Raw genomic sequence first — 26115 nt, 5'->3', positions numbered from 1 at the left:
TACTAAGATATATATGGTTATAACTTTATATTATTTTATAACATAAAGTTATAACTATATATAATAATATGAAGTTATAACTATATATTTGAGTAGAATTTATATATTTACAAGGTAACCTATTTAAATTAGTTTAAATTTAACAATTGGAAAATGACCTTCTAATAATACAATTCTCATAAACTTATTTCTTTGTATACAATAAAAATTATTTACCAAAAATGAGAAATTTCTATTTTTGTTTATGAGTTATTATTTTGAAGAATTTTCCTTTTAAGTCGAGGTTTTGTATTTTTAGGTCCAAAATTATAGAAGCCAAGTTGGACTTTTTTTTTTTAATATTAATTTCTATTATAGTATTTTTCTTTTTTAAAAAATTCATAAAATATGAACCTTAACAAAATAATTCATAACCTCTGTTGGTGTTCGGTAAACCAACTTAACAACTTAAGGTAATTTAATAACTTAATTTAAGTTATTAAGTAAATTAAATATGTTTGACAAAATAACTTAATGATAAAACTTAAAATAAAAAATAACTTTAAGTAATAAGTAAAAATAATTAACTTATTTTTAAATTCACAGTTTCATTTTATCTTTTTACTTTTATTTATTTTAGTTACCTCCACCATTTCTTTTACTACTTTATGATCTCTATTATTATTATTCCGTCTCCTTTGCCCTAATTATAATTCACGATGAAAAGTATGTCAATTTTATATTTTATAATAAGTTTTAAATTAATTTTATCAAATAACCATAAAAATTAAGTAATAAATTTGAAGTTAACAACTTAAATATGACTTAATTTATTAAGTAAAAAAATATTAAATTTTATCAAATATCTCATCTCATGCCTCACTCCATTTCAACTTAATATATTTTTAAAATAATATTTTTAATTAGACGATAACTACTTTCATTCCATTTAAGATATTAAGGATAAATAAATTTTTAATCTTCTTAGGAGGAGATAATAATCTTCATAATATTTTAATTTTTTAAACATTTAAAAACTTTAAAAATAAAACCATTCCATTATGAAACTTATTTTATTCAAGTTATAAAAAAAACCGTTAATTTATTATTTATTTGATTTAAAGATAATTTTTTTATTTTATTTTCAAGTTTATCTTTAAAAATAATAATAATCTATTTTTTATATTTATTATATATTTTAATATTTGTAAAAAAAAAAAAATCTCTCACTCTAAAAGACGACTTTTTGTGAAAAAATTGTTTGCTAAATTATATCGCATTCAAATTAATTTTTTTTAAAAAGCTTGGGAAAGATTAATTTGGATTGAAATATTTTCTTAGTGATAATGTTTTTAGGATATGTTTGGTTACCAAAAATTTGAAAAAAAAAAATACAAGAAAAAAATAAATTTAAAATTAATACATTATTCTTATATACTTCCTCTAACATATTTCACTTATTTTTTTTCATTATCTAAAAATTAATTAATTAATTTAAAAATACATAAATTTGACTAAATTTAATTATATTTTTCATATTTTTCATATTAAAATCAAATATAAAAAAATCATTTTTTAATATAAATTTTTTTCTTTAATACTTTTGGAGAGCTAAACATTACCTTAATGAAACTGTTTTCTTTAAGAATATTTGTAAGAGAATCAACAAATATTTTTCTAAACGCATTAAATCATATTTTTCTTCAATATATATATATATATAAATGATTTTATCCCACAAACCACGATAATTTTGAAAAATATTAGTATTTTGCAAAATTGCATCTTTAAACTGCGGTACGATTAGAAAAAATCCAACTGATTTGAGAGTCTCAGGTTCTGTATACACTTCTTTCAGCTGCATTAAGCCCAGGCACAGCCCCAGCTTTTGCTCTGAAAACCCTGGAAACACCTCGAAATCATCTCAGTTCACGGTACAAAACCCTAATTTAACGCTCAATTTATTGAATTTATCATTTGATTTCTTCACATTTGTGAGATAATTATCACTTCAATGGAGTCGTAGTGAACCCTAATTTTCCTCCATCTTTGCTTTTTTATGTTTTCTTGTTATCTATTTGCATTTTTTGTACAGTGCAGAAATAATGAACTTCGAGAGTAACGAGTTTAGCATTCCTGAGGTTTTTTTTTTTAAATAAAAAAAAAACTATTTAATTTTCCATTGCTTTCTCGGCAACCAAACAGGACTTGAATTTTGGCAAGAAATGAAGAAATGCGATCGGAATGTGTTCTTTGCGAGCTTTTTGGTTCTTTGATCAGTTTGTGTCATGTCGGTTGTTTGTGGATTGACTTTGTTTGGTTGCCGAGGAAGTGTAGAAGAGAAACGAAAGTGAATGAAGCATAAAAATTCATTACATATGAACTGTGAAATCATCAAAGTCCACTGATGGAGCCTGATGCGCTATCATCATAATTAGATTCTCGCATTTCTGAGTTCTTTTTTTTAAATTATGTTTCATTGTCCTCTCCGCAACCAAACGGGACTTGAGATTAGGTAAGGATTGAAGGAAAATGTGGTCGACATGTATATATAACTATGTGACTATAAATCTATAACTATAACTAAATATATGTATATATAGAGAGAGAGTTTTTTTGTTTGTTGATCAGTTTGTCATATGTTGTTGGTAAATAAAGCGTGGAGAAGAAAAGAAAGTGAATTAAGCATTAAAAATTCAGTATTTAGAAACTGTGAAATCATCAAATTCCACAGGTGGAGCGTTATGTTTGGAGTTCAAATTTCTGAGTTTTCTATTGTGTTGCATTGTTTTCTCTGCAACCATATGGGACTTGAGCTTTGGCTAGGATGGCAGGAAAATAACGTTAGAATATGTTTTTCTGAGGAAGTCTAGTAAAGAAAGGAAAGTGAATGAGGCATACTAATTCATTATTTGGGAACTGTGAAAACACCAAACTCTATTGATGGTGCCTAAATGGGAGTTCATCATTTTTAGAGTCTCATATTTCTAAGTTTTCTGTTGTCTTCTTTCATTTTTCTCACCACCCTTACAGAACTTAATTCTGGATACCCCTAGGAGGATGAAGGATAATGCTTATGAGGCTGCCTTTTTTATTTTCTATTCACTTTGTGCTTTGCTGGTAGTTTGTTTTGGCTCTGTTTGGTTGCAGAAAAAATGTAGGAAAGAAAATAAAGTGAAATTATCAAGCATGAAAACTCAGTACTTAGATTTTTGGAGTAATTGCAACAAGTTTATAACTTGTGGTACATATTGTGCAACGAATGGACCTTTCACAGTCAGGCCTCCTCATCTATGCCCCAGCAAAACATATAACCTGGCAAAGACAATTTCAATTTTTGACCTATGAGCTGCTCCCACTAGATGAAACTCTTATGCTATCCCTTCATTTTGCATTTCTTAGGCCTACATATTACTTATTGATGAACAGAAAACAAGAGAGAAATTATAAAATATTTCCTGTCTGGAGTGATTACTCTTACTGTGAAGGAGAAGGTGCTCAACATATTTATTTGCTTGGCATTGGAATGAAAATGTTTTGTAAATCTATGGGTCATTGCTCTCCAAATCCATCATTAGATTTGCAATATATGGATGGATATTGAGAATAGTAATATCTTATATGCTTAGTATTTCTCTTGGTAACAAAGAAAAAAAATCTACTGCATTTACCTATTAATTATTTGAGAAGGGAAGATTTGTGATTGAGAACTTTTTCTTTAGCATGCTGGTGTTTTCTTGGGGTTCTGATTTTTTTTCCTTAATCCCTAAATTTCACAATGCATTTGTTCCTACTTTGGGGCATCTACTGTTGAACAACATGCTAATCCAACTAGTTATCTTACCTTTGTAATGTATAAATTCTTGATCTGTCTTTTCTTTCAGGTGAGAACTTGCTCATTTTGGGGATTTTGCGTTTAGCTTTAAACAATTTTGATCCTACCTAACTCATATTTCCTGAGCAGCTGCAAGGAAGATCCCATAATCAAACAAACAGAAGCAAAAGACATGTATTGAAGTGAAATGAAGAAATTACAGGTCATCAACCACCATATTAAATTGCGTCAGACTTTCTTTTATGCATTTCAGCATCCTTGATTTTTTTGGGTCTCACTGAGAAATGAAGTAAACAATCACTGAAAGTTGTAAGCAGTAATGGAATCACTATTGATCCTGAATAAATTGGGTTCTGGTTCTATTCCATATCCATGTTACCATCAAATTGTTTTATGAAAGGTTTCTCTCTGGGAACAAGTGTTGACTGATTTGTGTTGATGAAATCAGAATAAGTTCTATAGCATTCATGGATACAAAACCTGTGCTTATTTATTACCATGTGAATCCTTAGGCTCTATACTTGGCTCTTGTAACGTTTGAAGGACAAAAATAAAGAGAAAAAATAGAAGGGAAAAAAGGGTAAGGAAAAATTATAAAATTATTTGTGTGTTTGGTTGTCTGTGAAAGAGTCGAGGAAAGAAAATTAAATTATTGAGGAATGTATATTTCCCACCATTTTTTAAAGAGAGTGGTGAGATTTATTTTTTAGTATCTCCCCTTATTTTTTCCGAGGTTTTTTTTTTTTTTTTTTTTTTTAAAATGATATCCAAATATGAGAAATCATTCTCCCGAAATTTTTTTCCCCTTCCTTGGTACTTTTGAAGAACCAGACAATAGTCTTAATTTTTGTTTCTTTTCCTTGGATTTATATCTCAAAAACTGCATTTTTTTTTTTTGGTCATTTGGTTTCATATCACTAAAGGAAGACAACCTTCACATGATTTACAGGGTTCAGCAGTAAAGCAAGCCTCAACACAAATATCACATGAGGCACAAAGTGATCAACAAAATAGCACATCTGAGGGTCCTGTAGTGGATTCAGGTTCAGTATCCAGTTCAAACAATGAGACCAGGAAAGTTTCACATCAAGATATCGAATTTGTAAGATAGTTTGTCTAATGTCTGTGCTTTATTATCTTTTCAAATGGAATTCAACTGAAATACTCCATATTTTTTTATTTTTTCCTAATACTGGGTGGCTACTCTAGGTTCAGAATTTGATAGAACGGTGTCTACAGTTGTACATGAACAGAGATGAGGTTGTAAAAACCCTTTCGACTCGGGCAAGAATAGAGCCTGGATTTACAACCTTGGGTGAGCCATTTTCTTTCTTTTCTACAATTTCCTTTTGACCATCCAAATGTGGGAATTTTGTTGCTTATCATTAACCCTGAGTTTCATTTATTGTTTCCTTGTAAAGAAGTATTACAGATTGACAAGGGCAAAAAGGAATATGATGTGATAACCCTAGTGCTACTATGTGCACATATATATGGTGCAAAAGATAATCAGCTTGATATCAGCCACCTTTCAAATTGTGGCATCATAATAAAAGTGTGACCATTGTTTGATTCTCAGATAAAAAAATGAGTGCCTTTGGCCAATTTGACTAAAGATTGAATGGATGGCCTTTTTTTTTTTCCTCAAAAACCAACATATGTGTGTGTCTTGAAGGTCTGGATTCATAGGTATGTGGACCGCATTGTTGTTGGTGATTTCAGGTTGTTCTTTTTAGCTGCCTTACAGATGTCCTTCTAAATGTGTAAGAAACTTAGTAAATGCAATCATTTTCGACCTCTTCCTGGGAGCTAAAAGCACCTTGAATTTCAGATGAAAGATCATTGACTATAAGTAATGATGATTATTGGTGACTGCATGAATCTTTCATTGGGAGAGTGGGGAAGGGGTGGCTTCACAGTGAAGGTGGAGCAAGGGGGTGGGGGTTGGGCATTGGTTGGGTCTTGGAAAATATATTTTTTTTAAATGTGGGGAAATCAAGTGTTTTTAAGGAGTAATGGAGACCTTGTAAGTGCACCTAATAGAAATTCATTTTAAGGGTTTATGCTTGCCCACCACCAAGGACCACAAGTGCCAAGTGGTGATCGTTCCAAACTATACTAAGAAAATTCATATAATCGTTCTGGTCAGCTTATTTTCCTCTATCTTTTGCTCAAAAACAGAAACACATTAGAAACTCTTGGAACTCACAACATACTACAACTTATTTTTTCCAATGCTTCTAATATCCGTCTTTATGTTCTTCTTTGACTTAGTATGGCATAAACTGGAAGAAGAAAATGCTGACTTTTTCAAGGCCTACAACATAAGGCTAGAGTTGAAAAGGCAAATTATTGTGTTCAATCAATTACTTGAACATCAGTACTATCTGATGAACCACCCAGTACCTCCAAATGTTCCACTGGCTCCCATACAGAATGGGATTCATCCCATGCCTGGTAAGTTCCCCCTGCAAAACTGCTAAAACCAGGAAAAATTCAAAAACACTGGTGGCATTTCATGACCCTTTGATTTATTTATTTTTTTGATAAGTATCATGACCCTTTGATTTATATCTTTACTTTAATTATGAATTGCTCCAGTTTCTTTGAATTTTTTTTTTTTTTTGATAAGTAAAAGATATGCATTAAATAAGGCAAAACGCCGCATAGCATACAGGAAGTATACAAAACAGCATAGGCCTCAAAAAACAAAACAAAGGATCACCTCCCATTAAGTGGAGGCTATCCACTCTAAAAAGCCTATAAGGGAGAACGCCTCCTCACCTACATACAATTTGGCCCAACTCCACAAGTTACAAACAAAAGAATTCTTTAACTTTTGAACATTCAAAACCCCCCCCCCCCCTAAAAGCTAATCTATTCCTCTCCTTCCATACCGTCCAAAAAATGCACAACGGAATGGCATCCCATATCTTTTTCCTTTTCTTTCCCACAAACGAGCTCCTCCAACTAGCTAAGACCTCCTTTACAGTTCCCGGAAAAACCCATTTTACATCAACTAAACCAAAGACAATATCCCATAAAGTTCTAACCACTGTACAATATATAAGGATATGATTTACACTTTCTTCTTCACATTCACACAAGAAACACCGATTTGGAAGTTGAAATCCTCTTCATTGTAGACTATCCAAAGTTTTCAGTTTCTTTGAATTTCTAAAAAGAGAGTATCAGTAGTGGTTTTATCGTCAACATATCATTATCATCATCTTAGTTCAGTGCCATTTTGTTGTACTGCAGTTAACAATTTGCCTATGGGATACCCTGTTCTGCAGCAGCCTCCTCTTCCAGCTACACATATCAACTCCATGAGCTGCAGTATGTCTTCTTCCCGTGTGGTAAAGGGGATCCCTGCATCAGGAAATTTCCATCCTATTCAAATGAATGCTGCGAATGAGTGAGAATTTCTCCTAATATCCATTTCTTCTTGGCTCAGTTTCCTTTTTTTTTCTTTGTTCATATACTTTTTGAACATTTTTTGTCCCCAACTATGCATGCATATGTGACTTTGAATGTTGCATATACATTTGTGTGACCGGTACCAATTCTTGTTCTTTGCCCAAACATGCTTGCATTGCAAAAAGAGCAACGCAACAAAAAATAGATGTGACTACCCACTAGGGGTGTCATGTGCTATATGCACAAGGGAGAGAACGGGTTATGAGGTGGTCATTTCTAAGAGTAGAGATAGGCAGATGAAAGGGACAAGGGTTTGGTTGGATGAAATGCCATACAGTTGGATTAGGCGAACCTGGTCCCTTCTTCACTTGATATAATTGTGGTTGCACATGGGACGTTGTAGATGATCTTGAAGCTCCCTTGTCTTCTCAAATGTATTTTTTCTTTTTATTTGACCCTTAATTTACCATTCAAATTTGTGACAACCATAAGGCTATGTTTGGTTCCTAGAAAGTACTAAGGAAAGAAAAAAAAATGTTAAGGAAAATGATATTTTCATGTTCGGTTTTATCATGGAACATATGAAAGAAAATTAAATATGATTAAAATTATTTAGAAACTTATACATTTCCAAATTATTTAATCTTTATATAGAACAATTAAAACAAATAAAATGAATTTGAAGTAACATATAAAAATATTTTATTAACTTTAAATATATTTTTTTATTTTCCTTCACTTTTTCTTTCTTTCATTTTTTGAGAACCAAACATTGCCTAAAATTTTTTCATGAACAGTTGAAAATAATGTCTAAAGCAACTGCCATATTGCACAATGTCTTGTGTTCTAGAAGTGTTTTCACATATCTCTTTTTTAGATTGTATTTTTCATATTTGCTGAATTTAGATATGAATATGGACAATGCAATTTATTGCATAACTGAACAGGATGAACTAAAAATTATTAGGATCATGTTAAAAGTACTCCATGTTTTCTTTCTCTGTTCATTTGTGGATATTTAGCTGCTAGACGCTTTCTGATTTTCTCCATTTTGGAGTGTGCTGCTTGACAGAACTGCATCTGATCCGGTACCTGGTATTCCTACTGCTGGAGTTAAGTCAGAGGTGGCTTCGAGTCCTCCATCAGTGGCATCCAATGGCCATTTTTCTTTTGCTCCAGAGATATCAGGAATGAGTGTGGATGCATCCACCCTTCACTCAACATTTACATCTGACGTGTCAAGTTCAGAAGGACTGCAACTGGGGCCAGATGGTGGGACTGGAAATTTGAGGGAATCATTCTTGTCATTGGCTCATATTCCATGGAGTGTTAGCCTTACAGATCTAACTGTGGACTTGCCAAACTTGGAAGGTGAAATGCTTCATATCTCTATGTGAATCTATAAATTATTTAGGCTATGTTCGGAAAAATAAAAGAAAAGAAAATTAAAAAAATATATTTAAAATCAATAAATTATTTTTATATATTTTTTTTAAATTTATTTCACTTATTTTAATCTTTTTATCTAAGTATTAAATAATTTTAAAATACATAAGTTTCTAACTAATTTTAATTATATATATATATATATATATATATATATATATATATATATATATATTTGTACTTTTCATAGTAAACCAAACATAACAAAAACATTTTCCTTAATATTTTTTTCATTTTTGTTTGGTACTTCCCTGAAACCAAACATTACCTTACTCTATCCAATTACTGATAGCTTTGTATTGATAACAGATATTGGAGCGCTGGGAAACTATTCTGGTTCCCCCTTTCTACAATCAGATATTTTGCTCGATTCTCCTGAACAAAATGATTTAGGTAAGCTTTTATGTCTCTTTCTCTGACTATTTAGATGACACTTTTCAGTAGGTGTATTTTTATGATGAATGCATTGCATAATGTAGAAACCTGAATGAGATTTGAATTTAATTATAGGCAGGAATGTATTAAATTAATACTATGACTGGGAGCCTGTTTGGGAACCGTTTTCTAGACTCAAAATACATTAGATCACGTTTTTTTTTTTGGCAAAAAGACAGTATTTTGAGTACTTATGAAAAAATGGTGTTTTAGGATAACATATTTGAATTGTTTTTAGTTTGCTTTGACCTGCTTTTTAGAAATTGTTTTAAAAAATAATGATACAAATCAAAAATAATTGAAAATAAAGCACCCTATTTTTAATAAATGCTTGGAAACACAGAAAATATGTTTTTAAAGATTCAAGTTTCCAAACAAACCTTTCACCTTTGTTATAAAAGGCATCAAATAACTGTTCTTAAAAACTGGTTGGGAAAATGTTCCTAAACGGGCTAACCAGTGTCTAGGGTGATTTTCCTTAGTTTAATTGCTATCAACTGGGGAGGGTGACTGATTTAACTCTATGTTTCTGGTCTTTATATTCATATTAATACCTTCACATGCAAAGTAGCTACTCAACCTTCAAGCACAATATCGAATTCCGCAATGTTGTCTGTTACATACTGTAAGGATTTAAATCACAGAACAACAAAAGAGTGGAAATACTGTTTTTATCAGCTTCGAAGAATTTTTTTAATTAAAAAGAAAAAATTGTAGTACTATACTAATTCACTGTCCCTATTTTCCTTTCTTTTTTTTTTTTTTCTTCGGATCACCGAGGAACCTGCAATAATAAGCCCTTCAGACTGTCCATGAACACCCAAACCTCAGCATTCAACCAGCATCAAGAATCAAACCCGGGACTAATCCTCTTTCACTATTGCCATTCTTGACTAACACCTAGTTCTTCCTTGCTGCAGTTGAGGAGTTCTTCGTGGACAACGTCCCCGGTCCAGACTCTCAATCAGATGAAGAGAAAAAACCTTAACAAAGGTGTGGCCTTCCGTGCTTATGCATCTTTTGGTTGTTAGGGGTGATAGAGGGCCAGTAAAGGTGTTACCACTGGTATGGTTTTTCAGGATTTTAGCCAAACATACGATATTTATTAATAAGTGTTTTAATTTTTTTATTTATATTTCATCTCAATTATCTTTTTATTTTTTTGTAGGATGGATTTTTTAGATTACAAATTTTAGGGTTTGATCGGTTTTTTGGTTTAGTTCCCTGGTGGACGGTAATAGGTAGATAAAAATGAAAGATGCTCATTGCTTACCCCAAAAATATTGAAAAATTAAGACACCTAGAGAAAAATGTATAACATCATCGTGTAGCCGACATTAGACTAGAGGATGATATGTAAATAAAAAATAATTTTAGCTAAATTTTTTGTATTAACTAGTTTGTCTTCCAGGTTGGTTCTTGAAAAATTCGAAGAAAGGAGAATATAAGGAAAAAAAAATTAAAAATAAATAAGATTTATAAAAAAATTTCTTTTATTTTGTTGTTTATAAAAAATAAAATAAAAAATTAATTATTAAGTCTATTTTTGGATAGATTTTTTAGTAGACTCTTTGTACTTGAAAATATATTTTAAAATTTAAAGAAGTAAAAAAATTTTACTTCCACAAATTTAAAAAAAAAATGTAAAGGATTTTTAAAAACAAAAGGTATTTTTTTATTTTTAAGAGTTTTCTAGGAATTTATATTTTTTTTTTAAAAAAGGAAGTGTATCCATGAAGAATACAGTTTTACTAACTTTTCCCATTTCTTTAGGAATTTTTTTTTTCGCATTTTCTCCTTCATTTTGTTTAAGGGGGAAAGAAAAGAAGAGAAAGGGTAAAAATGATTATGCCTATGAAAACATCACGGGAAAGAAATTAAATTTGTAAGTAATAGCGTGTAGAAAATCTTTTACCATTTGTTCAATCAAATGATATAACACATATATATCTTATGAATATATATAGATATATAATTCTAATGTTCAATCAAATATGGATATAAATAAATAGAATATATAATCCTAAATTAAAATGTTACACGAATTATAAATTTAATTATTTTTATTATTATTTCAATTTTTCATATTAAAATTTTGTAAAACATAAAAAATTGAAAAAAAATTAAAATTGTAATTCAAAAGAGATAAGAATTAAATAAATGTATATAAAATACATGGTAAAATACTAATATAAATATTTAATATATACAAATATTTTTATATATTTAATAGTGCAATATAATGTTTATATTTATAAATTTTAAATTGTTTAATCATGAATACTATTAATGAAAAAATGAAAAATTACCTATTAAATGATAAATTATTCAAAAAAGATTCCATATTTTTTTAATAACAAATATTAAGATGCCATATAAATTTAAATTTTTAAAAAATATATATATAACATTAAAATATAATATATATATATATATATATATATTTATTTATTTTTATTTTTTTTTATTCTTTATGCAAACTAAACATGACACATGCTACAGTGTACGTATTTAACTCTCCTACCAATCAAATGTTGCCTCAAAACATGATTTAAGAAAAGTTTGATTTGCATGGTAAGATGTGACACATAGGCAGTGACCGATCATTAACCCAAAAAGAGCGAAGAAAAAGGCAACATGGAATAGGGTCTACAGTATAATTACCTTTTGGGTAGTGGCCAATCCTTTTACCACTTTGCTTATCTGGCAAATAGCTTTTACATGGTATATTTAATTAAAATAAATAGCATTATTTCTACCTTTTACGACATGACGTTAAAAAAGATGGCTCAAGCATCATCATCCATAGCATTATTTCCATTCAAATTTAGACACGCGCTCTACTGTTTCATTGAACATACGTCAAAGCTTCAGACACAGCAAGGAACAGCGACTGGGCCCATAGTGGGCCTAATTTGGACCTGACATTGATACTCTGCAATTCTGGCCCATAGGCCCAAATTGAACCCACAGAGAAGCTAGGGTCAAACCAGCCCCAGAAGAAGAATTTCAGGACTGAAGCCCATAATACAGACAAGATTCAATCTGCAGTTTCCGATAAAGAAAGAAAAATCCACATTTTCTCAAAATTTTCTACAAAAACTATTTCCTAATTTCACTTCCAACAAGTTCTTCAAGGCAACCCATTTTCCGGGAAAATGCAAAACATTAGAAATAACAGCTGCTAGCTCCTCGGTTGTGGAGGCTAAGCATGAATTATTTATTCTATTGGAAACTAGAAAATACCCGATGAGACCTCTACTGCCAAACAGACAATCAGATATACAGACAAGATGTACTTATAAATAAGAAAGAGAAATGAAAAGAAGGAAAAAAAGAAAAAAAGAAAAAAGACGATCAGAGGTTCATAGTCTCTCCATAATACAAAGAGCAAAACGGGAAAACAAACCAATGAATAAACAAATTACTTCCTTTGATCATATACACATTCATCATCCAAATTCATATGCATGTGCAGGCGCTTCCCACCCTCTTTAATTTACCTAAACTTTTAGAAATCCTACCCCACGCATATTCTAAAGTTTCTAAGCCTGCTCCATGTTAGGTGGATCGGGATCAACCTTCTCATGGTGGAACCTGACCACGATGCAGGTTATGTTGTCGGCACTCCCCCGGGTAAAAGCAGTCTCCGTCAATTTCCGGGCCCCTGCCTCGGGTTCTTCTTCTGTTCGAGCAAGTGCAATGGCATCCTGAAAAGAGTGTGTACAAGATTAAAAGGGTAAGTTGAGTCTAGCACTACCAGAAACCCTAAAATTTATGCTAATGCCAACCATAGTGCAGCATCAACAAACCCCAGTTCCGATGGGATTTTTATTGGTTAACTATTTCCTGGATGAACTCATTGGTATGTATATTTATGTCCTTGGTGGAGAACCACAAGCACGTTTTCAATACAAAAATTTTGGATGAACTGCTAGTTTGACTACCTGCTTATGTGGTAGGTGGTAATTGGGTAAAAAGAACTTCTGCAATAATGCTTCTAACCACTGTTTTTTCAGATCCGATGATCACCTAGCATGTATGGCATGCATGCAGTAAAGGATACTGTAAAATTAGTGGTACATGTAGCCCCATCCTTTTAATGAGATGTTCAAGCCGTAGATCAATTCAATGTATCAACCGTAGGATTGACAGAGCTCTTTCCTCCTGATGAGTTGAGAAGAATGTGATGATGGCGAGTATGGTGGTGCACATGCGGGGGTGTGTGTGTGTGTGAGAGAGAGAGAGATGGAGAGAAATCAACCTCGTTAGGTACAACGTCCCAGAGTCCATCACTAGCAAGCACAAGTAATTCAAGTTCTTCATCAACCTCTTGATCCTGAAAATCCACAAAAATTTGAAGCAAATATATACTTCATAAGTTGCAATTCATGAAAAGAATCGGAAAAAAAAAAAAAAAATCATGAAAATAATCTCCACTGCAACCAATGTCATATGGACTCTTGTTCACATGTTAGATTTGGTCTATGTCCATCTATCACTCATCTAACCACCCTACCTTTGGAAGGGAATCGTTTGGATATGCAGGATCATTTTACTGAAAAATTAATAAGATGGTTTTAATAGAAATGAAATTGCTATATATATATATATATATATATATATATATTTCCTATTAAAAAACCTTCTAAGTTTGTCATGCAAATAAGCAAGTTCATAAAAGATAATATTACACAATTTAAAGAACTCCAATGGAAGCCATGAAAGCAGCTCATTCGCATGGTAGAACTACAGTTTCTAGATATATGAATGTGTTCTGGGAAGCTGGCAAACTTTTGGTATAAATAGGATCTTTTCCATTTGGACATCGTTTTGATTACATTCAACTCTACCTACATGTATTATAGATCCTTTTATTATGTTGTATTTTGTTGTAGTTTACTTGGAAATAATGGACCATTAAAAAAATTTAATCAGGAGAACACTAGTTTCAACCATTTGAAATAATACCTTTCACTTGCAGCTTATGCCTAGAAATGTGAACACATCCAATTAACAAAATTTCCATAAAAAATGGGGACAACGTATTTCGGTATTTGAAGCTTAAGACACATATCCCACACTCATAATCATCTATCATGTCAAAAGTTGTTAAGCTGAAGATTTCAGGAAGTGCAGACCCCCAGAAGCCATGTCAACCCCTTCACAAATATCAATAGCAAACTAATTTAAACAGACTACGACAGTGCCAAATCATTTCTAGATTTTCTTGCAACACTGCCAAATTAAAGCTTTGAGCTCAGTCTTTTAGTAACCCTTCACTACTGAAGGGTACACATGAAGTCGACACCAGCAGTAGGTTACAGAAAAGGTGATGTTTAACTCAAACTCCGTAACCTACTGCCAACTGTCGATCCTGTCCAGCTCTGTTTTGTAGACCTTCTCCATATTACTCATGAAACAGCTCTATTATATCCATTTGTTTACTAAAGATATGAGATGCAATCAAACCCAAAGAAAGATGCCAGCTTAGATAATTTTAACAGGTACAATCAATCAATGGAGCAGGATAATTTCCCTTTACAGGATATTTACACATGGAACTAGAAAATCGGTATAATTTTCTGCATTATTTATAATTTGCATCCAGTTTTCCTTAAATTCCATTAGAATTCATAGCTAGGCACCCCAAAAATAAAAGCAGAAATATAAACTGACTAAAAACACATCCACAGTGAGAAGATGAATTAGCATGGCACCCATCTATATAGCATATACTAAGTTTCAAGAATTACCTGGATCTCGGGTTCTGCCACAACATATTGCTTCAGCATGCGGTTACCAAAAGCACGAGACATTGCTAAGACTCCTCCCACCCTCCAAGTTCCTGAAAGACAAAGAATACTAATGTACTTTCAGCCATTTGGGCTTCATGTTTGCATACTATCCAAATCAACATATAATATGCCAATCACCAAAATATGACCAGGTGTACATAGTATTCAGTGTTCACAATCCAATTCATTGCATCCCTTTGGATGACTTAACGTTCTTGGGTAGACAATTAAAAAGAAGCCCATAGATCATACCTCACTGAACCACAGACTAACAAATTGGTGGGGCACAAACATGACGGTTTTCCTTGATTTGTGACAGATCATTACTAACACTAACAACCTTTTATGGGTTTGTGGATCTAGAAGATAAGCTCAGTTGTTCAGGTGAAATCACAGTTCAATGGAGCTATGCACATTCCTTTTGTCTGTAGGGATTTTACTGACCTAAACCATCATAGCATATCATCCATCTAGGGATGACATTGAGGTGGGTTAACTGGGTAACTGGGGCATGCCTAATGGGACATGTTGGCAATTTTGTGCATTTCAAACCCTTAATTTCAAGTATAGGCAGTGCAAGATGGCCACATACAGAAATTTAATTTAATTAGCTCAGTCACCCAACAGAGTAAACCTGGCCCTTGGAACAGATAAAATTGGGTTTGAGACAGATTTGAATGGGATCCTCAAACCCAAATCTAGCTTGAGAAAAGACTGCCAAGGTTTATTAGCTAACACCATTCCTAGCTCAGACTCTTGATTATGCTTTTAAAGTTCTTGTGTGCAAATAACAGAGCATGAAATTTATCAGCACCTATCAGCCAGGGCATAAGAGTGACAAAGAAAGAGCATTAGAATATGGGTTCTGAAGAGGTTCATAATTCATTTAGACTGTACCCACTTCTAAAATGCCAAAATTTGAGTTAATGAGATGATCCTGGTTAGTTGGTACATGAGAAGACTCCAATTTTGAAAACACACTTTTTTCCACCATCCAAAAGGATGTAATAAGCCAAAATGTCCAATGTAGTACAGAGACATTGAGGTAAGACCCAAACCATTAACAACACCAACCTAAAACCCCCACACCCCAAAGAAAAAACACACAAAAGCCACCACATGAACATTTATGCTAAATTGTAAGCCATAAGGAAATTATCATGGCAGTTGATTATCAGACAACCAATAGTTCTCTGCTATAACAACATCATGGTTATATGCATAATTAAGTTTTACCTGCCCACATCACAACACCTCCAGCATTTTCAATTCTTTTTCGCTCGTCACTTCTATTTGGTTTATGATCCTCAGAAAGAGGGATTGCTGTCCAGCAGGAAAAAGAAACTACTTTTAGGAATTCCAGGCATGATTCGACAATTCTCAATAATATGTGGTAGAACAGATATAAAAATTCAAGTGGACAAGTACCAGAAACATACACCTTTGGTTTTTTTTTTTTTCTGATCAGACCAGAAACTTAAACATTGACGTCATATAAAATAGCCACCATAAAGAGCAATATATATTGGAACATGCATTTAGTATCAGATAGTACATCTAGGCAGTTTTCTGTTTTAATTAACCAATGCCAAGTTTTCCATATACTTAGGGCAGTGGTAAAATAGAACAGTAAATTTGGCCCAAAAGGTTAGTTGAATTGGTTGTACTGAAAACTTTTAAGCTACTGCATTTGCAAAAATAAAAAAACCCCTGATACCATTTAACTATAAAATTTTAAAGCCCCAAGCAACAGGAGCTCTTTGCATTCAGCAGAGTGTCTCAGATTTAAATTTTCAAGTTTTTTTTTTTTTTTTTCCAATAGTTTTTTTTTTTTTTTTCATTTTAAGTGCTAAGTAATTGTGCATTCTCACTGAAATTTTGATTTTTCACCACTGAACATGGTTATTGCCTAGGATCTTATATTCCTGAAATTTTTAGTATATCATGTCTTAAGAATATCTGTGAATTATTTTATGTGAAGTTCATAGGGACACATTGATGCAGCAATGTTGATATTGAATTTCACAACTAATTGTGATTATAAAAAAATATGGAAATGCAGCATTAATGAGCTTTTCATTGGACAGACTTGAAGTCTGCATTGAAATGTAGCACTTATGTCATTTTCTGCACATAGGCCAAGACATATCATGCCATGCATTTCTTGTCCACTGCAGTTTTTGCATAGTTCCTCCATATATGATAAGTTAAATCTAATTACGTTTACAAGCTATCCCAAATGCTAACAAATAATGCAATTGCATGCCATAACAATATCTGGGAACTTCATTCAAAGACTTACAAAACTAAAAGACAACATATGACTTAAGTATACCTTTTCCAGCTTTTGATATCACAGCCCTCGAATCTCCAACATTGGCAACATAGAGATGGTTACCAACAAGCACTGCTGTGGAAGCAGTAGAACCATCATCTCGGTAAGTATCTCTTTCAGCATCCAGAAAATTCATGTCAGTTTGTTGATATGTTTCACCTGCAAGTTTATGGAAATTATCATACACGCATAAGCTGATAGGTGGAAAAATGTTCCATGCAGAACCCACTAAATGTAAGAAGAAAATGACACAAATCCTGAGTGTCATTTCAACTGTTTCAGCCTATCCTAGAAAACTTTAGGTGTAATTATATCATACCAACCTATGGGATCCTGCACAAAACTGTGACACCAAAAGGATACGCTACAAAAACACAATCCTGATAATGCACAGAAAAAATCATGCATAACAATTGAGAGTTAGAAAACTTAAACTCACTTATAGCCAATTTGGTATTTGTCATGAACTCTGGATGCTTCATCAAATTCTCAAAGAGATGCTCCTTCAAAAACTCCGCAGCACGAGAACCACCATGACCTGTTAGGACATCTCATAATTGTAAACACTTGAATCCTTTTCATTCTTTTCATAAGGAAAGGAAGGAAAAAAGAAGCTTAAAATCATGGATTTAGTGTTTGGGTGGTTATTACAATCTATAACTGAAACATCAGGTCAAACAGACCATGTGGAGAGGGTTAAAACTCAAATCATTTACTGGGTGACACCTCTGAGATCTTAAATCAGATGTGGATCAAACCTATTGATTTTTGTTTTTTGTGAAAGATATTTTCTAAACAAAACTGCATACAGTAGATCACATAGTAATTCTATAAGAATTGCTTGATCTTTTATTTCGGCAGCCTCCTGGTAAAAACCATTGAGTGTAACATGTCACAAAACCCTAGGTTTGCTCCATGCATTTGTATATCATGTGCATGTATAATGATTACCATAAATTAAGCAAAATAGACATAATAGGGCACTCCAATTTTAGCATTTATTTTGACAAGTCAGACACATGCATGCTGAAAACCATTTCAACAACTGGCACTGTTTAGTAATTCACTTTGTCGTGTTATTTCCGTCTCTGACACTTTCCGGGCCATGTCAAAAACTGAAATAATGTCGGTATCCTTATTATTTAATAGAAGATAGCTCAAAAATCAAAGCCCTATCCAAGGCAAGGGACCAACCATCAAATATTCCAAAAAGGCAAACTGTTTGCCCATCAATCTTGGACATTTTTACATCATAGAAATCCTCCATGCTAGCTCTCTTTCCCCTGAAACTTGAATACCCACAGCTCAGTTTTCCGTCTTCACTGTCAATCAGACAAGAAACCAAAGATAAGAGTGATGCTGACCACAGTTCATACTAATACAGGTAGTCACTAGTATCAAACATATACATTCTCAGCAACAAAGAAAATATCAAAATCTCAACAGACTCAGATCATCCAACAGTGTTTATGGAAGATTCCAAAACATAACACACAGCCAACAGAAACTTCACATCCATTTGTAACCCAAAAAAAGGTAGATAATTTTGGAGGGAGGATATGAGGAAAGAGAAAAACATATTTCAATTCACTTTCATATTTTGGAGAGAACTAAAAATATGATATCACAAGTTTGTAAATGAGAAGTTATGAACATCCAATTCCAACCAGCCATAATAACAAATTCTACAAAAAGTGAAAAAATCTGAAATTGTTCTATAGATAGTTCCATCCATAACTCACCCTATGATGAATCTACTTTGAAACTTTAACACCAAAACAAATGAAAATATTAGAAAAATCAATAGAATATCAGTTCAAAAGCAGTCATGCTATTGATAATTTAACCTAACACAATGCGTGTTCAATCAACTAGCAATTAAAACACATGCTATGAAGGTGAAACAACAATGAGATAGTTCTATATATTGCTTCATTCATGCATTGACCCTACAATAAAGCTTTCTACCACACAGGCAAATAATCTGAAATTGAAAGAAGCATTTATCACCTTTTCCATCCTCCACTGGCATAGCCACCATCGTCCTCTTTCTCTGGCAACACATTGATAATAGGTTCCCCCTTCGCCGTATCAACCATCATCTTTACACTGCCCCTAAACTGTCGATTCCAGGTATACCTCAATCCAATATTTGCATTCAAACTTCTATAGATTGCTCTTAATCGAACGCTTCTCACAGCTGATTGTCCAATGTGGCCAGCTTGAACAATCACATTCCTTATGCAGCCGCTGCATACCATCTATATGGCCTTTATTAACCAAAATAACTGCCAAATAGTATAAAGAAACCACAGAATTAGGTTGAATCGTATTATAATGAGTCATTTTTTTATACATATGCTACCTTCGTTAGCTGAGAAAACGAAGAAAACAAAAGCAAATTTTCAACTTTGAACTTCAGGTTCTTCAACCATCTGCCTTAGTTTAGCTGGGTTCTTTTTTTTTCAGCTTTTGAAAACCAAAAACAGAAGACGAGCTAGACGCAGAAAACCTTTTTCACTTTGCTCCTCAGCTCATGCTCTCCCTTGGTGAGCGGCGAAAATGTAGGAAAACCAAGGAAAATTTGAACTCTTGAATCACAGATTCCTCACTTATCTGGCCTGTTTTAACTTGTTTTCCATCTTTTGGAAATCAAAACAATAAAAACTCTAGATTCAAAAAAAATTTCCATTTCTCTTCTTCAATTTTCTCAGCTACCAAACCAAAAGCAAAAAAGCAAACAACAGTACAAACTTAAATAAACAAAATATATTAATAAAAAACGGATCGAAATCATACATTCAAACCACTTGATTAATCAAACGCCGAAAACACATGTTCAAATACGGATCCGGTAAAACCGAATTAGATCCCTATCCAAGAAAAATAGAGAAAAGAAAATTCAAACAGTCACAGATCTCTCCTCAGAATCTTCGAATTTTAGGTCCGAAGGTGATCGGATCGGATCGCAGAATCCGACCTGTGACAACCTTGTTCAGATTCAAACCAGTGGAGGATCCGAATCTGAGATAACAGGAGCGAGAATCAGTAAACTTTCTCTCTCTCTATGAAAAGCGAGAGAAAACACGAAACCCTAACAATGTGAGAGAGCGCATCGAAGAAGAGAGACTCTCAAACACAAGAGACGCCTGGCTCTTGTAGCTTGGCACCGAAGAGAAGGTGCAACGTGGCACCTCCATGCATCAACCTTCAGCCACTATCCTCTACACCCGTTACTTCCTGCCCTTGAAAATCCAACCAACCACCCCATCACACGTGTCCATCCCAAATAATTGCACCAGCGTGGCACTCCATAATTGAACATCGACAAGATCCCCAAGTCGTAATCTGTACTTATCACCTATGTTCGAACACCAAATTTCCGAAAATTACCAATAATAAAATGACACCATCAATCTTTAAATAATTGTTATCATCGTGGCGCCATTTGATTGGAGGAATAATAGCGCTCCTGCTGCTGCGTTGTAGTGGATTAGAGTAGTAGACTTGCATTTCTCTCAGCATAGCATCCGAAGCAGACTGATGAAATTTCTTTACTGATAGGTTGATACTTTACCCTGTCATTTAATATTAAATAATAATTTCCATACAGAATCTGAAAGAAAGATACAGATTGTTCTCTGGATTTCGATCACGTGCTGGTTGGTGTAGTCTTTTTTTTAATATCAAAGGCAAACGGTAAATCATCATTTGTAAAATGTCAAACGGATTATTATTACTATTATCATCAAAATTATGATAGGATCACCGTGACAATTCCCATATAGAAAATTAAAAAACATATGACAAGGGTATATAAACATTTAAGCGTATTTATGTAGTGGTAATTTCGGGTCAAAATTTTCATTGTCTCTCTAAATTTATGTATTGGATGATGACAAACATTAATCAACTGTGTTTTAAACTCTTTATTATTTTATTAACAAATAGAGCGGGTATTTAAATGAGAGTAAAATATAGTGTTTAAATCATTTAGATCGATTTTTGATCTATCAAACTTAAGGGTAATAGTTTTTATTGTACTCTATTCTTTTTTATTCTTGTCTTAGAAATCAAATTTTGATTATATCTGCATTCCTTCAACTTTTTCCAAATGAATCTCAACTATTTGATAAGTTTTAAAATCCTAATAATTAAGTCTTATTTCCAGATGAAGAAAGACGACTGTGAGAGTTGAAAAACAACATTTTTGAGCTTCTTGTTTTTTTTACGTAATTCGAGAAAGTGTTTGCCTTAAAAGAATATCACATGGATTTGAGCTGAAAATCAATGTTTAAATGATAAATTTTCATTCAAAATTTGTTGATTCATCGTGCTATTCATCATTACTCTCATATTCAACATATTTGTTTCCTTTTGAGTTGATTCAATAAAAGGCATAGATTAAAGTTTAAAGTGGATTTAAAGTATTATTTAGCACAAGAAAATGTGACAACTGACATTTGAAGGTTTTAGGCAAGTTGTATAGGATATGATGAAAGCTTGGATTAGGTAAATCTTTGTACTCAATTAATTTTCTTCATGGTGGATAATTTGATCGTTTGAGACTCGCAAATTTTTATCTATTCAAAGTATCAACCGTTATAAATTTAAAATACTTTTATCATCAGAGGTGCAAAATTGACATTAAAAGGCAAAAAATTAGTGTCAATAGTATCACTAAAATTTATTTTTAGTTGTAATAATACATCGCCATTATAATTGTGTTTTTAGTCACAATTACCATTAAAGTCATGTTTTTTTAGTTGAGATTTGATGTTGTGATTGATAAAATATAACTATGTATTTATTAGCAATATTTTGACAACAAATTTATAGTTTTAGTTACATTCGATGTTGCTATTACATTTTGTGAGTGATTCATCGTCACCTTTGAAAGTCCAAAATAAAATAATATTATATTTTATGATTTTTTTTTTAAATTTCTTATACTTGCTTTTCAAGAATATAACTACATACCAATAGTTATAAAAAACATATTTTAATATTCAGCTCATATGATCTAGGTAAATATGCTTTTGAATGTCATTATATTGAATTTTTAAGTGATGTTACAATAAATAAATAAATAAATATAAATAAACTATAAAGTTATAAGTAAATTATTGTAAAAATATTATGTATTATATGTATTCAAAATTAAATAAAATTATATTTGAAATTAAAAATTAATTTAATATGCAACAGTATTAAAATGTAAGAAAAAGAGAAAACATAATATACTTGATATTCACTTTTATTGAAACGCCTAATTGTTCTTTCCATGTAATGCTCCAAAGACAATATATGTGTTGCCTTAACATTAAGCCTATATTTTGTTAGCAAAAAGCACTAAGAAAATAAATAAATAAAATAGTTAAGGAAAATCATTTTCTTTTGTTTAATCATTTATAAAAAAATACAAAGAAAAAAAAATCAAATACAGTTCACGCATGCAATAATTAATTGTCTAATGAACTTCAAGCATAAAAACAGAAATATTTAATGTCTAATTCTGTCTAATTTATTGCAGAAATTTAAATATAAAAATACAAATATTTGAATTTGAAAATATTGTTTATTGAAAATATACCTTGATTACAGAGAGTTGTTGAATATAAACTTGTTGACAGCAGAGTGATGACTCAGTGTGATGAATACAAAAGACTTGAGGAGGAAAATTACAACAAAGAATTTTAAAACTCTCAATTTCTCACTATCTCAAGCTATCAAGCTCTCTTGCCAAGCTCTTTCCAAACTCTGCCTGTTGATGAATTTTGCAGCTCTATTTATAGGCGAGGATTCGGACTTGAAAAGAAGTTTTGAGTCTTCAATTTTGAAAATTTTTGAATCCACTTCCACGTGCAGGAGCATGAATGAAGTTTGTAGAAATTTTATTCTTCTTGTCTCATTTCTTTCTTTCTTTTCTTTTCCATCACGTTGCTTTTGAGTTATTTGGTTACTTTTGACATGGTGAAAGACAAAAAAACACTATTCACTTAAAAAAAAAAAACAAAAAAACTTTACATATTTTTCACACTTTCAGACTTTACATACTTGTCTTTTTTTTTACTGGATAAATACAAATGTACAAAAGATGCTTGATATCTCTCAACTAAGCAATTTCTAAGAAATATTTTTCAAAAGTTTGTCAGGCTTCTTTCTCAAGAACATATTCCTTTTTGTACTTATCAACAATATAAGTAAATTGAGTTTGGAAAAGAAGAGGGACTTCTGGAAAATTAGTTAAAGAAATGATTTTTTGAATGTTGTCTTCGGCAATAAGATTATAGTTAGAAGAACTATAAATCTCATAATCAAGATTTCTTAAAATCATTATTGACCTTCAATGTCTGATTTGTTTTTTGAGACTGAATTTAGTACAGGGGAAAGACTCTCTATACCAAACAATTGATAATTTTTTTGATTGGCTTTGAGAAGGATGAGGTGTTAAGCAGGGTAAACTCTTCCATCATTTGACCATTCAGGAGGTTTGCTTTCTATAATGAGTTCAACTTATTTGAATTTTCTGATAAAGACATTTAAAAACAGACTGCTAATTTTCTTCCAAATCCATCAGTTTGATCAGGATGTGAGAAAATTAGTTGATAAAGAACTCCATAATCCATGAAAAGAGAAGGAGTTAGTTCTATTGACTCATTGTTGAACTTAATGATTATTAGTTTGTAGCTGTCTAGGTCAATATTGGTTTTGCAAATACTGTAAGTAAGAGCACACTTACAGTCATACCTTTCTAATGGAATTTCCTTACACAAGGGATCGATCTTTGGACAATCATTGTAAGTGTTGTCATAATGAGAAATCCAAGTAAAGTTCATCCCTTGAATAGTAATTCCAAAAGTGTTACAGTCAGCAAGAAATTACATGATATGCTCTTACTTTGCTTCCCTTGTAGCTTGATCATTTTCACTAATCATCTGTCTAAGGTTTTGAGGAAGATCCAAAATCTTTTGCTTGAAAAATGAAAATCTAGAAGTTTGAAATTCTTGGCTTTCATCATAAAGTTTTAGAACTTCATTTTGATTTGGAAATTCCTTTTGAAATTCATTTTGTAAAGATTTTGAAAATGTAGCTTTAGATTCTTTTGTTTTTTCCCTGCAAATGAAATTTTCAAGATCTGTATCCATTGGGATGCAATGTATATCAAAATTTAAAGTGTTAGAAAAACTTTCTAATTTATCATTTAGCTGTTTAAAATGAAAAGATAAGACATTTAAAGCTTCCAACTTTTGAATATCACTTTTTGCATTTCAGAGGTTGTTTAAAATGCATTTTTGTGATCTGTCTACTCCTTCTATATCTTTATGAATCCTAAACGACATATTACTTTTAGGAATTACTGGAAGAGTAAATTTCCCAAATGTAACTGATATTGCTCCATCTGAAGAGGAAATTCAAATTTTAGTATCTCTTTTGAAGAATAAAACAAATATCTAATGTTTTTGTCTTTATCATACCAAAATTGAAAATATATTGAGTTTATGAGAGGCACATAATTTCGAATAATAAGATTAAAAGGAGGTTTTGAATATTTTGAAATCACATTTATTGATTTATATGAGCATGCACAAATATCATCACAATCTTTTTTATTATCTGATTCTTCTTCTAGACTTGACTCTTCACTTGATATTTCTTGTGTTATCAGTATTTGATTATCTTCTTCTGAGTCATAATTTTCACCTGATTCTTCAATTTCTTTATCAATCATTAATCCCATCATTAAATTTTTAAGTTTATCATTTATTTCTAATGAATTGATTTTGTTTTCTAATTGACAATCTCTTGAGTAATGTCCTACCTTTCCACATTTATAACATGTTGGTGTTTTATTTTTTAAAGTTGTTGTTTTTTTTTTTTTTAAGATTTTGATTTATTAGGAGTAGATTTTACAAACCTCTTTTGAAATTTTGACTATGTGTATGGTTTTTTACCTTTTATTTTATTTTGTTTATTTTTTCTTTTTGAAGGGGCAACCATTGTATCATAACCATAATATGAACAAAATTTTCTTAATTCCTTTTTACTGTCTTGTTTTTCTTTTTTCATTTGACTCTTTAATTTGAGATCTGTACAAAGAGCTAAACCTTCATTATTGACAAAAGTAATTAGTTCTCCATATGTTAATGACTCATAAAGAATTCTACCATTATGAATATTTTTTATTCTTTGTCTAACTTTTTCTGCAAATAAAGTGGGTAAACCAGATATAAATTTTTCTTTTCAATAATGACTTTCACAATCATGTCTTGTCATAACTTTGACCAAAAACATATCTCTATACCACTTGAAATCTTGAAGTGTTAGGCATATAAGATTATTAAGGATTTCAGAAGTTCTTTCTTGAAAATAAACTGGATCTCCTATAAAATGTTTTGTTATTGCAAATATTAATGTATTGACAACATCTTCTTCATAAGATTGGACTGATGTTCCTTCTTCTTTGACTATTGTCTTTTTTGCATTTAATATGTATTCTCTATCATTTTGACTCAAATAATAATCCCATCAATCTTTAAGTAAACCAGTGAATCCTATTACTAAGGCGCCAACAACGTAAAAGTCAGAATTACTAGTCTTAATTCTATAAGCATTAGTAGTCATCATCATTTCATGAAGTAAATTAATTATTTGATGTTCACTCATTCCATCTATATTCCATTCATAAAAACTATTACCATCATAACTAGCAGCTAATTGATAATTTCTTTCTTCTAATTGAACATCCGGAAAAAATGGTTTTGAATAATAATTTTTTCTACTTACAAGATTATTAGAAATTGCATTGACTGTTGCAGGGGGTTTTTCTATTGAATCAGGAGACATTTTAAATTGTTCTTCTATTT

At 31.7% G+C, this 26115-nt stretch overlaps 2 protein-coding genes across 7 annotated transcripts; one reads left to right on the top strand and one right to left on the bottom strand.

Moving 5' to 3' along the window:
* Positions 1 to 1604: 1604 nt before the first annotated feature.
* LOC100257023 (uncharacterized) lies at positions 1605 to 10248 on the top strand. Of its 6 annotated transcripts, none has more exons than XM_010664275.3 (9): positions 1605 to 1913; positions 3944 to 4016; positions 4764 to 4916; positions 5024 to 5129; positions 6089 to 6271; positions 7076 to 7232; positions 8307 to 8605; positions 8990 to 9073; positions 10036 to 10248. In XM_010664275.3, exons 2-9 carry the CDS (start codon positions 4002 to 4004, stop codon positions 10101 to 10103), a joined length of 1065 nt encoding a protein of 354 aa, XP_010662577.1. In that variant the 5' UTR covers positions 1605 to 1913; positions 3944 to 4001; the 3' UTR covers positions 10104 to 10248. The 6 variants fall into 6 exon arrangements, with proteins under 6 accessions (XP_010662577.1, XP_002269245.2, XP_059589698.1 ...); XM_002269209.5 differs by having other exon boundaries at positions 8292 to 8605; XM_010664274.3 differs by having other exon boundaries at positions 1693 to 1913; positions 3864 to 4016; positions 8292 to 8605.
* Positions 10249 to 12283: 2035 nt separating this feature from the next.
* Positions 12284 to 20572, bottom strand: LOC100262129 (probable protein phosphatase 2C 76). The gene is made up of 9 exons (XM_002269096.4): positions 20048 to 20572; positions 19259 to 19536; positions 18443 to 18570; positions 17688 to 17786; positions 17249 to 17407; positions 16150 to 16236; positions 14872 to 14963; positions 13380 to 13454; positions 12284 to 12825 (listed from the first exon to the last, which is right to left on the bottom strand). The coding sequence occupies exons 2-9, from the start codon at positions 19507 to 19509 to the stop codon at positions 12661 to 12663; spliced, it is 1056 nt and encodes a 351-aa protein (XP_002269132.1). The 5' UTR covers positions 19510 to 19536; positions 20048 to 20572; the 3' UTR covers positions 12284 to 12660.
* Positions 20573 to 26115: the final 5543 nt, after the last annotated feature.

Source organism: Vitis vinifera, chromosome 16 (assembly GCF_030704535.1).
Source record: "Vitis vinifera cultivar Pinot Noir 40024 chromosome 16, ASM3070453v1".
NCBI classification, from domain to species: Eukaryota; Viridiplantae; Streptophyta; class Magnoliopsida; order Vitales; family Vitaceae; genus Vitis; species Vitis vinifera.
The sequence above is the reverse complement of the archived record's forward strand: the minus strand, read 5'-3'. Positions and strand labels throughout refer to the sequence as shown.

Bases quoted from the DNA above. Each gene is read 5' to 3' on its own strand.
- LOC100257023 (XM_002269209.5), top strand. The intron at 7,233-8,291 runs GTGAGAATTTCT...TCCATTTTGGAG, and splicing joins CAAATGAATGCTGCGAATGA to TGTGCTGCTTGACAGAACTG. The intron at 8,606-8,989 runs GTGAAATGCTTC...TATTGATAACAG, and splicing joins GGACTTGCCAAACTTGGAAG to ATATTGGAGCGCTGGGAAAC.
- LOC100262129 (XM_002269096.4), bottom strand. From the start codon at position 19,509: ATGGTATGCAGCGGCTGCATAAGGAATGTGATTGTTCAAGCTGGCCAC. The intron at 17,787-18,442 runs GTTGGTCCCTTG...ATGTCCTAACAG, and splicing joins CCTTTTTGGAATATTTGATG to GTCATGGTGGTTCTCGTGCT. The intron at 12,826-13,379 runs GTTGATTTCTCT...CACTCTTTTCAG, and splicing joins GGGACGTTGTACCTAACGAG to GATGCCATTGCACTTGCTCG.